This window comes from Aulonocara stuartgranti, assembly GCF_965226115.1.
Source record: "Aulonocara stuartgranti genome assembly, chromosome: 1".
Taxonomy (NCBI): domain Eukaryota; kingdom Metazoa; phylum Chordata; class Actinopteri; order Cichliformes; family Cichlidae; genus Aulonocara; species Aulonocara stuartgranti.
The window spans coordinates 16216497-16230504 of record NC_138939.1 but is presented as its reverse complement, the minus strand read 5'-3'; the positions used below and the strand labels follow the sequence as shown (position 1 = coordinate 16230504).

Below are 14008 nucleotides of genomic sequence, written 5' to 3'. Positions count from 1 at the left end.
CTTACAATATCCAATTACGGGCTATGTGCACATTTATGCAAATGGAACATTAACAATTGCTTCATTGATATATGTATGGGTCAGAATTTGGCAGTAAATAACTGCATTCTTCTGAAAATCATACATGTCAAAAGTTACAGATTTCAGTTTTAGCTTTATTTTGTGGATTAGCTTGTAATAGATTAGACAAAGTTATCAGCGGAGTTAACAATAATATGTAACAGAAGACTATATCAAAAACATACTGATTCTCCACCAGCTGCCTCTTTTTAATTTGATGCCATTCTGCTTCCAGAAGGAAACATGTGCACAGTCCTAAACTTTAACTATTTTAGTTAACATATTATTCATCCCTTCATTGGGGATGCTCTTGGTAGAATGTAGATTAGTCAAAAACGATCTGTACACATCTTTGTACACTGTTTTGAAAACGCATTAGATGACAAAGGAAAAAAAGGCTAGATATCTAAACTGTTATGGACTAGGTAATATGTTAGAAATGAATAGATGCTGCATCATTTTGTGGAAATGGAAATGATCGACCATCAAAGTGCTTAATTCAAAGACACCCCAAAATCTGAGTGAAAAAATGACCCGGCAAGCTAGTCCATTTTGCAGAGATTTCATTGCAGTAACTCAAAATGGTACTCAGTAGTTTGTATGGGCCGCACTTGCGCTTGTATGCATGCCTAACACCAGGTCATGCTCTTAATGGGTCGACACATAGTATCCATGGGCTCTCCTGCCAGATCTGGACCAGGGCATCACTGAGTTTCTGGAAAACATGAGGTCCAGTAGAAAATGTGGGGCCCTCAGCCATCCTCATGATGTCTTTTCAGATTGTTTGGTCATAGAAATTCACACCAGTGGCCTGCTGGAGGTTATTTTGTAATTCTCTGATAGTGCTTATACTGTTTGTAGTTGCACAAAGGAACAGATACCGGTCCTACCGATGGGTTAAGGACCCAACCCCATTCAGCTCTCATAGTGTAACTGCCTGTCTTCTGGAATTTCCTCCATGCTCTTGAGACTGTGCTTGGAGACAGCAAATCTTCCAGCAATGGCATGTACTGATGTGTTATCCTGGAGGAGTTGAACTACCTGTGCAACTTCTGTAGGGTCCAGTTATCGCCTCATGTTATCAGTAGTGACACTGGCCCTAGCCAGATGCAAACATTGTGGAAAAACTCTCATAGAAGATGAGGAGAGAAAAATAAAATAATTCCTGTTTTGGGGGCCGTCCAATATCCTGAGGTTTAACTGACTTTTTGCTATACTCTGATTAAAAAGTGATCCCTAAATTTGAGCAGTGTATATATATTAGTTCCGAATTTCCACTCCCATTAGTGGATTTTTACCATTTTTTTTTTTATCTGTTAATTTGGTCCATTTGGTAAATCTGGGCCTTAGGCTGTTAAAAGGTTATGATTTCTAAAGAGATAATCTTACTACAAAAACAATGAATTTTACTGCAGAATGACTTTTTTTTGACTCTGCGATGGCCACGGTTACAGGGAGTCGACACTAAAACTTCTATAAACATTCATTAAAATCTTTAAAATTAAAATGTTTAATGTTTTCTCACACAGTTGGACAAACACTTTAAACATTTATATCATCAGTGAAATCATCGGCCTGTCCTGATGTGTTATTACAGTTGCAGTCCCTGATCTTTCCTGTTGTAACATCCTAATATAATCTGTTAATAATTTTTCTAGCAAAAAAAGCTTAAATACTTACCAGAATGTGCCAATAAGACATGTCTTAGTGACTGTGAGAAATATCAGCATTTTCAGGCACAATAAATAGACACGATTCAAGATGGCTTTTGTTTCATGCAGAACACACATACATTACATATTATTGTGACACTTATAAAACCTTAATTAACACGAAGTTATCAGAAACTGTCAAAGTTGCTTTGTTTTCTATGTCAACACCTCTTAAACATTTCCCTTTAAGAAAATAGAGCAGGAACCACCCCTTTATCATTAGGGAAAACACATAAAATAATGTGTATATGCTTAATCTGCCTTAAAGTGGCAAAAACATAAATTTTCATCTACTGAGTCAGCTGCAATTGTTAGCTTAAGGTTCATAAACATACATGCTTGGGAAAAGGGAAGGTAAAAGGTTAGTCTTTCATTAATAGATACAATTAATAGGTAATCTACCTTTTGAAGATGAGGGCAATGACAAAGTCTGGGTTGACTCGGATTCTCCAGTCGCACTCTTTCCCAGGCGGGTAGGGCTGGGGGTAGTTGGGAGACAGAATTACCCCAGAAGGACCACTGACGTTACCGCCACATGTTGCTGAAGATGAGAGAGAACAGTGAGGGGGAAAAAGGGAGAAACATTATTGCATAGCATTGGGCTTGGGGTTATTTGGACTCAGAATAACCCCTGATTGACCTGTCATATAAAACCCACAGAAAGGCAGAGACAAAATGAGTTAGTTGGTAATGGCAAGTATAGCAGAAATTGGTGAGGACAGTGGGAAAAACCCCTAGTGGACAATATAACCTCCAAAGGTGGTTGCAGACAGCAGAAGAGAAAGAAAGAGAGAGAGAGAGAGACTGCGAGATTTAGTTGCAGAGTGTAGGGCTGGGGGTAGTTAAGAGAGAAAATTACCCCTAGCGATCTTTTATCCCACAAGAAGCCAGAGAGCAGGAAAAAGATATTGGCAAGAGAGACAGAAAGATGCATTCAAGCAGCAATTTGGTGATGTGAAGGAAGAGTTAGCAACACAGAGATGTGTCTTGGGGCTGGCAGGTGGGTGTGAATGGATTATCAACAGTGAAATAGAAGTAAACAAAGGCATTAACACTTGCAAATCACTCACAAGCAGAAGCACACTAACACACTAAGTCCATTGTGCATAGTCGTGTATAGTATGTTTCATCTTGGGAGCTTTTGAACACAGAGGACTCGCTACCTGAAGTGAAAGTGCAGGACAGGGAAGCACCCTCTAAGTAAAGCGAAAATGGAGCGAGATATGAGCCCAACATTTTATCTACATTCATGCAAACCTGAGGTCACTAGCAAAGAGTCAAAGGCAATATCAGGGACAAAGAATAATGTGTTTCACACACATGGTTACAAGGCAATCTCTGGTCTGTGTAACTCTGCTGGAGGACTTCTATACACTGGTGGCTGATAAGAAAAGCAAAAGGCAACAGAAAAGGAGACCGTAGCATCTAACAGTAAGCCAGCTGTCTGTGGTGTCTTGGTGCAAGCTGGGTGGCTGACGACACGAGCAACCTGCTACTTCAGGAGTTTTCAGTGACTTGTGAAATCTGTCCGTTCTGATCCTTGAATAATTGAAAATAATGTAGCTCAGGACCTTGAATGGTAATCTCTTTTGATTTCCACATCCATCTACTCTAACGTGACACACAATGTCACATGTGAGACAAAACTGAACTGGATGACGCAGTTTATCAACAAAATGAATGTGACACATTAAGGCCATGTAGTTTGGCACCTGAGCACTGTTAATTCAAAAAATATTGGCATGCAGCATTATAAGTACGTAGGCTGTCTGGTGAGAAAAGCTGCTGTATTAGTGATTGTATTATTGAAAAGCTCAATGAATTTAATTAATTAAAAACATAAGGCAGGTTTCAGGGCTTTAGGCCATGTTTGTCCTTTAGTGAAGAAGTCAAATGCTTAAGAAGAGCGTAAAGAGGAATACAAAGACATAAAAGCATGACAGTGCAAAGGAGCAAGTGCGCCGGACTTTCAACTGTTTAACGTGGGAACTCAATCAACATTATTTCCATCATTCGACAGTGCTACAGATCAAACCTCGGGATAAACATACCAAGGGTGTTCAGTGTCCAACCCAAATATAACCTTAGGTGGAGTCTACCATTGTGTAGTGTTCAAATGTACAAAACAAAACAACGAGCCACCACAAAAATGCTACTAGTGCCTTTATAATATCCATCCATCCATCCATCTTCTTCCGCTTTACCCGGGGCCGGGTTGCGGGGCCAGCAGCCTAAGCAGAGAAGCCCAGACCTCCCTCTCCCCAGCCACCTCCTCCAGTTTATCCGGGGGAACACCAAGGCGTTCCCAGGCCAGCCGAGAGATATAATCTCTAATCTAATCTAATCTAATAATATAATTCATCATATTCTGTTTTTTTAGTGTGCTATATGATATATATAAGCCCCCAAACAAAGTGTAATGTATCACGTGAATTAACTGAAGGTCCAGCTTGGCAGTAAGAGATCCACAAAGAGCTGTACACCTACCTACACATGTTGGAGGGTCAGGGTGCCAGTAGAATCTGTTATCCATTCGCACACATGTGATAGTATCTTTGCCCTGAAGCTGATACCCTGGGTCACACTGGAATGTCATACTGTCACCAGGTTCCTTACTGTCCCCGTATCGAGAACCATTGACAGGAATGCCGGGGTCGTTGCAGGTCGTGGCTGTTGTGGCTGGAGAGTGCAGAAAACAAAGGCAGACAAATATTGATGTACTAGGAGCACAGAGAACAAAAGGAACTGAGACAGATGCACTCAAACGTAACATTACTGCCAGTGTCGTACTGTCAGCAGCAGAAGCAAAAACAATACACACACGCATAGCAGAGTGAGTCCAAATGGAGCTTATTATTATGTTATCATGCTGACAGTGACTAATATAATTACTCTACTTATCAGAAGTAGTGATATCGGGAGACACATGTGGTCACACTGACCCCAACAAGTTAGGTAATTTTTGGCTCTGCCTTCGAGCTAAGCAGCGTGCTAAGTGGGGATAACTAGATTTAGATGAACTTACATTGCCCGTTACTGCACAATCAGCCCTAAGGTGCTCCAAATACTTTAAGCATTACATATCTACAAATAACATTTCTATTTATTTACTTTTAAGATAGAACAGATAAATACGATTTAAGACTTAAAAAACAAAAACCTATCTATAACGACTTTAATTTTCAGAGTTCATCTTAGTTTGGTGTTAAAATGGCACAAGCATACTTGAGCACACAATTCACTTTATGGGCTTTAAAAATTGACATTTTTTCTTTTTCCTATTTTATTTTAGCTGAAACTGAAAATGCTTTATAAGAGTAACTGAACAGACGAGATTGAACAATGTAATTTTATATGTACAATTTTACATTAAAAATGTTATATATAACATTTCATAGGTATGGTCAACAGAAACAGAGCCAAATTTAAAGGACCCTGACTCCGACATTTCATTTGGTAAAATAGCTTGGTTGCCTGTTGGTTAAGTACAACATAGTGCTTTGATCAGATTAATAATTGTCTAAAGAGTAAGAAAAAAATGATCTATGTTAAAAAAAATACAGCATAAATTGGATATTAAATATTGTCCCTTTCTGTTTTCTGAAATTCCAGCACTGTTTAGAGAAGGGATATCTATCCACCCTTTGGGACTGGACCCCTTAGGGGCTTAACATATAAATCTAAGGTGTTAAGTCAAGAAGTAAGGAGGAAAAAAACTTGGCCTTAAATAAATGCAAACGGTGGAGAATACCACCTCCTAAATCAATGTGGAGGTAAAAATATAAGGTCATTACCATAGTAATGGAATAATAGGGCTATAATTATGATGTTACCAAGGGCAAATATTTATTGTTTTCCACATGGAAAGAACGGGACGATGTGTAAGGATGGCGAGAAAGAAAAAGCGAGAAATATGTAGACATAAATTTGTATTACTTTAAATATTTGTAGAAAACCTGACAGTTATGCGTGTTGGACTTTTGTGTTTATACAAACCTGTATAAAGAACAGGTGTGTACGAATGGTCTCGTGAACAATCAGTTGACATTCTCGCCTAGTTGTTATGGTACTTTCTAAATCCTTCTTTCTCGGTGTGCCTCTGATCGGTTTTGGTGCCATAGTGGATCAAAAAGATTTAAATCTAAAAGGAGGATGCACAGACATTTTGGGGTCTACTGACTCAAATACCAAAGGGCATCTCTGCATCAAAATGGCACAACAACCATGCAGGATGCCCTGGGACAAACGGCAGCAACAGCTTAGGTTCAGTGAGCTCATCTTAAAAAAAAAGGGGAAAAAACCCCCAAACACAAACAAAACAAAAACAGAAAAATCAATTCATTAACATTATCTACAAAATAATTAACAGAAAACACAAGACTACAGTTTCCCAAATAAATCTTTCATGCTCTAAAAATGAAATGAGACACCGTCTCTGGTGGGCTACTTCAGTACTTACTGAACATGGCTCCCAAGGTGAGATATTAAATGTCTCATTTGATTCTATGACTAAAGCTTTTTCAGAAATCCTGTTAAATTCCACATTAATGCCAGCTTAATTTTCTTATAGCCAAAATAGGGTTTATATGATTACCACAAAACTATATGGATGAGTGGTGAGTTTTAACGAAATTAATAGGTAATTTTGTAATTGGCTTTCCTTCATAAAGGGATCTGAGGGGTAAAGTAGGGCAGACCACCCGAATTACAGATTTAGTAGAATCGTGTTACATTTCTGAGCAGTTTCTCGTAACTCAAATGTTCTTCTTCTACCTCATGTTTAATGATATCAGTATAAAGAGAAAGCTACTTACTGGAGAACTGTATTGAGAATCCTTGCTTGCTGATGAAATAATCAGAATCAAACTGCAGCGTAAGTATGTTGAAAGTCGAGTGGATGTCTTCAGGTAACGCTGGCCCTGACCATTCTTTCAACAGGATCCCACCATCTGATGGTCCCGATGGGCCATCCCAAACTCTCAGAATATCGTGGCCAACCTCGGTGTCAAAGACAATAAAGTGCAGGCTGAGGAAACACAAAAATACAAGATTGTTTACTTTCACATCAACAGACTTATTTATTTATAAAAAAGCCAGTTTCTATTCTTCAATCCTTTTGTGAAGCATTACCATTAATGTAGAACAGGAAATACCCCAGATAACTGCAAGTCATTGCGACATTACTCACGTGCACTTAAATTACCTGATAGTTTTTCCTGTATCAGCCTCTATAGTCCAGGTACAGTGGAGGTTGTTGTCGTATGGAGCAGGATATCCTGGAGACAGAATCCGTCCAGACACCGCACCAGTTATGTGACCTCCACACTCAGCTACAAGGACAGGAAGCAAGAAGATGAGAGTGGAAAAAAGTGCATATTTGATGCCTTAATTTATGCAGCTTAAAGTGTCAGCAGCTGAAACACATCCATCCATTCACTAATGCATATTAACCAAGATATTTTAAAACACCATAGCAGACATTACTATGCATAATAAAAGAAAGCATAAAGGAACATTGGAGCAAGTACTGCATTTTATGATAACTTGTATAAAAAATAAAAAAATTTTGAATCCACATTTTTGCACAGATTTGACCTATTAGTGGCCATGTGATCCCAAACTTTTGATCAGCTGTAAAACAGCCTGTTTCAGTTTAAATTGCAAGCTCAAAAAATGTTTTGTCTCACTCCCATTTCTTTTTGTTGTATGTTGAAGCTCTACTTGGGACCTTGTTAAGATCTAACCACGCAAAATATGATTTTTTGCCATTTTCCAAGTGGTCTTAAACGTTTGATCGGGACTGTATTTGACTGGGTCTTCTTATCCTCGGGTTGGTTTGGAGAAGTAGGGTTTCCACCAGTTTTAGATCTGGCCCGACATTTTGGCCCACTGAAGACGATTTCTCTCTATAAAACCAGATCCTACATTAAACATTTTATGGTTGTCTTTGTATTAATGTTTCAATTTATCTCTATAAGATGTAGCTTCTGTTCTTCGCTGTAAATTGCACTGAGGTGTGAAGGTCAAGTTAAATGAGATTCAGTTAAGAACTGCTTGAATCGTTAAATCAACCTTGAATTATCCAAGCTTTTGGTATAGCGTTTCAAGGCTGGCAAATAACTTTGATGACTCTTTTCTGTTAAGGAGTTCAAGAAAAAAGTTTACAGCACAAGTGAGTTTTTTGTTAATTTTATATTGTTTTTTGTGGACAGAGAGGTTAAAAATAGTGAATATGGACAAATCAGGGGGCAAAGCTGGTAAGAGATTTAAACTCATCATGGTAGCACATAGCGCAAGAAGATGACTGCTGTTTAGGTATGTCTGTGTGTGTGTATGTACATCTGTGCATGTCTGTGTGTTTGTTTGTGTGAGTTAAACGTGCATCATTAACACAGCCCTACAATCTACAAAACCATGGCAACCTACTGTTGTTGCATTACCCTGGGCAGAAAGCACACAAATCAGAATTTCCATGTGAAGACAAACACAAAGGGTACTCCAAGAGACAATCACACACAAGGCCAGGAACATACTTGAAAACATTTCTACAGTTACGCAAGCACATCCAGACATGTGAACACACCCGCCAGCATCCACAGTACAACAACATAGTTGTTTCTGTCCCTGGTGAATGAAAGCAGGAAAAGAAAGGCAACTATTCTGTTGTGTTTTTATCACTCTTGCTGGCAGATAGGACTTACAACACAACTTGCAAAGTAAGCCTTGGCCAATTTTCAGAGAAGAAGTTTTAAAGATCAGGCCAACAGGTGTGGAGAATTTTGATGAGATATTTTCACACCGTTGCAAATTTAATTGCTGTTCTGGCTTTGACATATACTGATGAATGTACAGGCAGAGGGAAGGTAGTTAAAGTTTTTCCACTTTAAAAGAAAGATAAAGAGTATAGTTTTGCTTTACTTTACCTCTGCCTTTGACATTAATTATTGTCATGTAAATTTTGATGAGACTGTGTTGCCTCAGTGTAGACAGAGGACTGCAGGAGACTCAAATGTAAACATTTACTGTATTTACTTGGTACAGTATCAAGGGGAACCAGGGGAAGCACACATCCTTACAGGTCATACTATCACCACAACTCTGAGCTTGTCATCACACTGGGAGAATGTTTATACTTTAGACAAATATTCTGTTCATCCCTTTATTCAGATAAAGTACTTTGCAATATTTTGCCTGCAGCTCAGCTTTGTGACCTTAACATGGCAGCATACACAAATAAACAATATTTATATATGCCAGGGAAGGACTTCAAGGCCAATAGAATCCTGCATGCTGCTCTGGGCTTGACCCTTTGGGACCTTTCCAATAGAAAAGCAGAAATCTTATCTCAGTAACATAATTTGCAACGAAAAGACTATTTCTGTTGTTGAAAGTAAAATTATGTAGGACACAGAAAAAAGTAATGTGCCAAGCTATGGTGAGGCGTAACTCATAATAACTGGACACTGTACAAGAAAATACAAAAGATCTTTTTTTTGAAAAAAGATATAATTATCAAAACAGTTTTTTCCAATAACAATATGTATTGCTGTAATGAAACTGTTCCATGTAAAGATAATGTGTGAGTGAGTGCTGTAGTAATGAAAGTTTATACACATGTGTGAACTATATGCAGGCATTTATTTAAATTTGATCTTTCATGTTTTTTACTTTTATAAAGTTGTATGTGAAGAGGTGGCTTGGTTATTGTGTTCATGTCTTGTGTTTTTATAAGTACATGCAAAATTGTAAATTTATATGTGTTGTATGAAAACCTGGATTTTACCAAAACTGAAATATTGTCGGAATAATTTTCCCCTCTCCTTGTCAGTTTGAACAAGGAGAGGGGAAAAATGGAAAAAAGATATTCTCAAAGTAGCAGACAACCACTCTTGGTATAGAAACAGCCTGAGGCAAACCTATCTCCTGATCTCCATGCTTATGCACATAGATATGGGAGTAAGCAAGACAGACAGTGGAGGAGACAGTCAGAGAGGCAGAAAGACAAACACTCCAACAGACAGACAAAGGATGAGCACGCAAAGGTAGCTACAGAGGTAGTTAGCCCAGGGCTCTGCCAGCAAGTATTCTCCCGGTTGCTGGCTTACCTGAAATAAGGCAGTGACAGAACAGCTGCAAAAATTTTACTGACTGCAGAGGCATTCAGGGTCACACACACACACTCTTCGCCATACACATCCATTCACACACATTATTTTTAGTTGCCATTAGAAACCACAGCTGGGTATAACCCACATGACAGACTTCAGATGTACTGGCAGGTTACAAGACACATGGTTAAGCACTACAGTGGGGAATTCCAAATTAACATGTGCTCTGTGCCCACATCTACTCAGCAAGATGGAATACCTACAGGAAATGTGCTTTCATTTCCAAAATATGCAAAGCCACACAATATTTATGAACAAAATAGGAATTATGGACTTTAAAAAATTGCAAATTTCCTTTAGGGGGTTCAAAGCTAGCTACAAACAATACACGTAAACAAACCTTCCATGCTTCACTGGAGGTTGCTGAATGAAAATAAGGAATCAGAATGACCAGCTGTACTTGTTGTAGTTAAAATATGAAACAGCTTTTACACACTTAAAAGCAAGAGAGGGAAACAAGTTAAAAAGCACCTGAATCTCTTGGCATACTTTTCTCAGAACTAATTAAGAGGTGCTAAATGTCAACTAAAGGTACAGCTATCCTCTGATAGTTTATCTGCCTGAAAACGTTAAGAAATGCCCAAATATATTTTAAATGGGCCAAATACAGTTTAAAAACTATTTTTACTATCTGAAAAAACACTGTGTGCAGTCATGTGGTGGTCAGTCATTGCAAAACTGATATACTGTAACTGCTGTAACTGTCTGTTTGTGACATTTACATTGGAAATGGATGATGATTCTTTTATTTTTAAATCTGTGGTCAGCATTCTCAACTACTCAAGTAGTGTTGTTGGAGTTGGAGAGAAGTGCAGGAGGGCTGTCCTTTTTTAAAAGTTTCATTTATCTTCATTTCTGTCTTTTCTTATTATTTATGATTCTCTGTTGCAGATTGAGTCAGAAGGGTTGAAGAAGTGATTCCTATTAAGAGGACAGTTTTAATCATGAATCATCAGTTTCATACGGGTGTGCAGTAAGTTTGTTTAACAACGAAAAACTTTTTTTGTTTTATATCTGAAATGATTGCTATCTAATTTGACTAAAATGAATTTTGAGCATGCAGACAACCAAACTTTGTCATTATACAACTTTAGAAAAACAGCATGCGGTCAAAATTAGGTTATATAGCAAGCAGTCTGTATAGTCGTGCATCGAAAAAAGAGTTATTGCAGCTCTTCTATGACATAATATCTCTGTTTGGTCGTATTTTACCATAATTTTATTCAAGAAGCAACAATTTCAGATGAATCAATATTGTTTCCTACATCACCTTCAGTCTCTTCTGATAGAATATTCTATTTGCTGTGCATGCTGAGAATAAAAGAGAAAGCTGAGGCTTCTGTCAAAGTCTCTGGCATAAAATGCTCTTCACACCTTCAGGGTACTAGGGAGTTGTCTGGCTTACATTATAAATTCATCACTTCAGAAATCACCCTTTATTTTTGCATCTTAACCACGCAATCCTTAAAACAGAGAGCACGATGCACTAAAATATCCTACCTGATGACAACCAGATGCCACAGTGCATGTAATCTCATGTGCACAGGCCGATGATCAGAAAGGCCAGTTTTTATGCAGAAATTGTATTAGAACCACTACATTTCCCACAGTGTTGAATCAGTCCCCCACACGCTCTTTTGAAAGTATTCATTTGTCTGTTGACTCAGTCACTTGTTCTCGCACACTGTCTTTTGAATCATCATGCTGCAACTCAGAAACAGACATGAGTAGCTTCTCCCTGCTATATCACTCACTGAATTGTATGAAAAAGAGAGTTGTCCAGAGGTTAATAATTCAGATCTTGTAGTTCTGAAATATTGATGCAGAAGGGAACCTACACATATGCTGGCATACTAACCGACACAGGAAGGAAGCGGCTTGTCCCAGACGCGTCTGTCACCACTGAGGCAGGTGAGTGTACTGCTCCCATGAAGACTGTATCCAGGGTTGCAGGAGTACAGGACAAAAGTGTTGGCATAATGACCGTCATCCTGGATCTTATAGCCATAACTAGGGACACCTGGTTCCTCACAGCGTACTAGGTCAAAACCTGGGTGGAGACAAACACACAGGGATAGTGATTAGGTCTTTCTGTCCATGCTGCAACACTACCTTTCACACAGGATGATTCTATTCTGGACAAAAGGACATAAGGTTATTGTATTCTTCTCCAGAATCTCACTACGTCCTACAGAATTTCAAGGTCTGAACACAATGTTAATACTTGTGACATAAAATTATAAAATTATGCTTCTTTCTGTGACATTCAAAAAAAAGAAAAGTTGGGATTCTCACTTTCTGAAAATATAATGAGAGTTGTAATGGTAATGGAAAGCATTGTCAGTTAAATTTATGCAGTGAAAATGTGGAGGGAAAAAAAGCATTAAATGATAATTTTACATCCCACATACACACAGAAAAAACAGAGTTTCTAACTTTCTAAGATACACAAGAATAGAAAAACTTCCTGCCATTAAGGCAGATGGTTAAACAAAGACACAAGAATGCAACCAACATATGCTTTTTTCCCCCCTCGGGTCAGCTTATGATAGATATAGCATTCCCACTCAGATAGGGGTTGCTATAGGGACAATAAACAGTGAGCTGTAAAAAAGCTCTTTATTCAAGAAGATTCATCAGTTAGCAGCACAGATATTTAATTATCCAATAAAGTCAGCGATACTTAAATTTCTACATGGTAAATTTCAGCTTTTGTCAATGAAAGTTTAATGACATATTTGGCAGTGCGTTGCTAAATTGTTATGATGATCACTATGAGTCACTTGACTGTTGGGTGATGTTATTATATGTAAACCTGCTAAGTTTTTACTGCTTGCCAGATTCAGGGCATAAAATGAGAATCCACTCAATCTATACGTTTGACTTTTGTGTTTAGACCTGTCAATTCAGTGAAAACAGATTCACCTAATGGTAGCACTTTATCAGTAACAGTAATATTTTGATAACAATATAATAACCTGCAAGCAACAAAAATGGTAATAACTGTAATATGAATTGCTGTATACTGACTTATAGTTATCTATGGTTACCTAGTACTTTTTGTTTCCCTTCATAGGTAATAAGCCAGAACATTAAACATAATAGTTACATTGTTACATCCAAATAAATAATGCTATAGACATAAGTCAGGAATATTTAGTCCTGACTTGAGTTTAGTACCCTCAGTTTTTGTCTGAGTATCACCCAGCGTTTAAATTTGAATGTAATATTAGTCAGCTATAACCACTTTTGCTACAATGTAATTACTTGGCTAATAATGTGGTAATTAAGGGGTTATAACTTGCTATTTCTGTATTATTACGTTCTTTGTTTTGCCGCTATTACCACATTATTACTAAACTGTAATAGAAACTGCTAACAACCGGCTTTCTTAATGTCCTGAACAGATGTGCACATTATTTTATTTTCTGTATTGAAATAGCCTCTAATAATGTGCATTACTGAAACTGTTTAACTCAGACTCTGACTCTGCTTAACAAGCAATTGCTGCCTCTGTTGATCAGGAGCCATTGCTTCCTCCCTTTCTTTTGTTCAAACCTTATATCAATCTCTCTTATCTATCCATCCGCTCATCTATTGCAGCAGCGCTTTGAAGAAGGTGTCACCTTCTCTGGTTTAATGACTCACTGATTGATGGTTGTCTAATGGCCTAACTGACATACAGAGCATATATCTGGCGTCCATATAACATCTAGCTTCATTTGTTTGTCCCTTCGTCCAGCCGCTCTTCCACTCGAGATGTGTCACTTTCTCACCTTCTTTTAATGACTTGCAGATAAATGCTCCTCTAATAGCCTCTTTGACTTACACAGCAGCTGCTCTTGCCTTCTTAAGAGACTCACTTTACAGCTATTAAGATGTGTGTGTGCATATGTGTTTGTCAGAAAGAAAGACAGCCTGTTTCAGATATTCATGCACTCATTTTTTACAGTATGCTTGGTAAGCTACTGTTGCACTCAACAGAAAATCCTTGGGAAAAGTGATTGTTGATCTTTCAAGCTGTCAAAAAGGGAAAAAGAAAAACAAAGCAATGCAATTTGCTGACTG

General features: G+C 38.0%; 1 protein-coding gene across 1 annotated transcript in view; it reads right to left on the bottom strand.

Moving 5' to 3' along the window:
- Positions 1 to 14008, bottom strand: part of LOC309707078 (CUB and sushi domain-containing protein 1-like) — a 451615-nt gene that overhangs the window by 90529 nt on the left and 347078 nt on the right. The window contains exons 26-30 of the mRNA XM_082534186.1: positions 11799 to 11990; positions 6976 to 7102; positions 6587 to 6798; positions 4260 to 4451; positions 2175 to 2313 (exon numbers count right to left, since the gene is read on the bottom strand). Coding sequence (XP_082390312.1) covers positions 2175 to 2313; positions 4260 to 4451; positions 6587 to 6798; positions 6976 to 7102; positions 11799 to 11990 — 862 coding nt within the window. The remainder of the gene's footprint in view (positions 1 to 2174; positions 2314 to 4259; positions 4452 to 6586; positions 6799 to 6975; positions 7103 to 11798; positions 11991 to 14008) is intronic.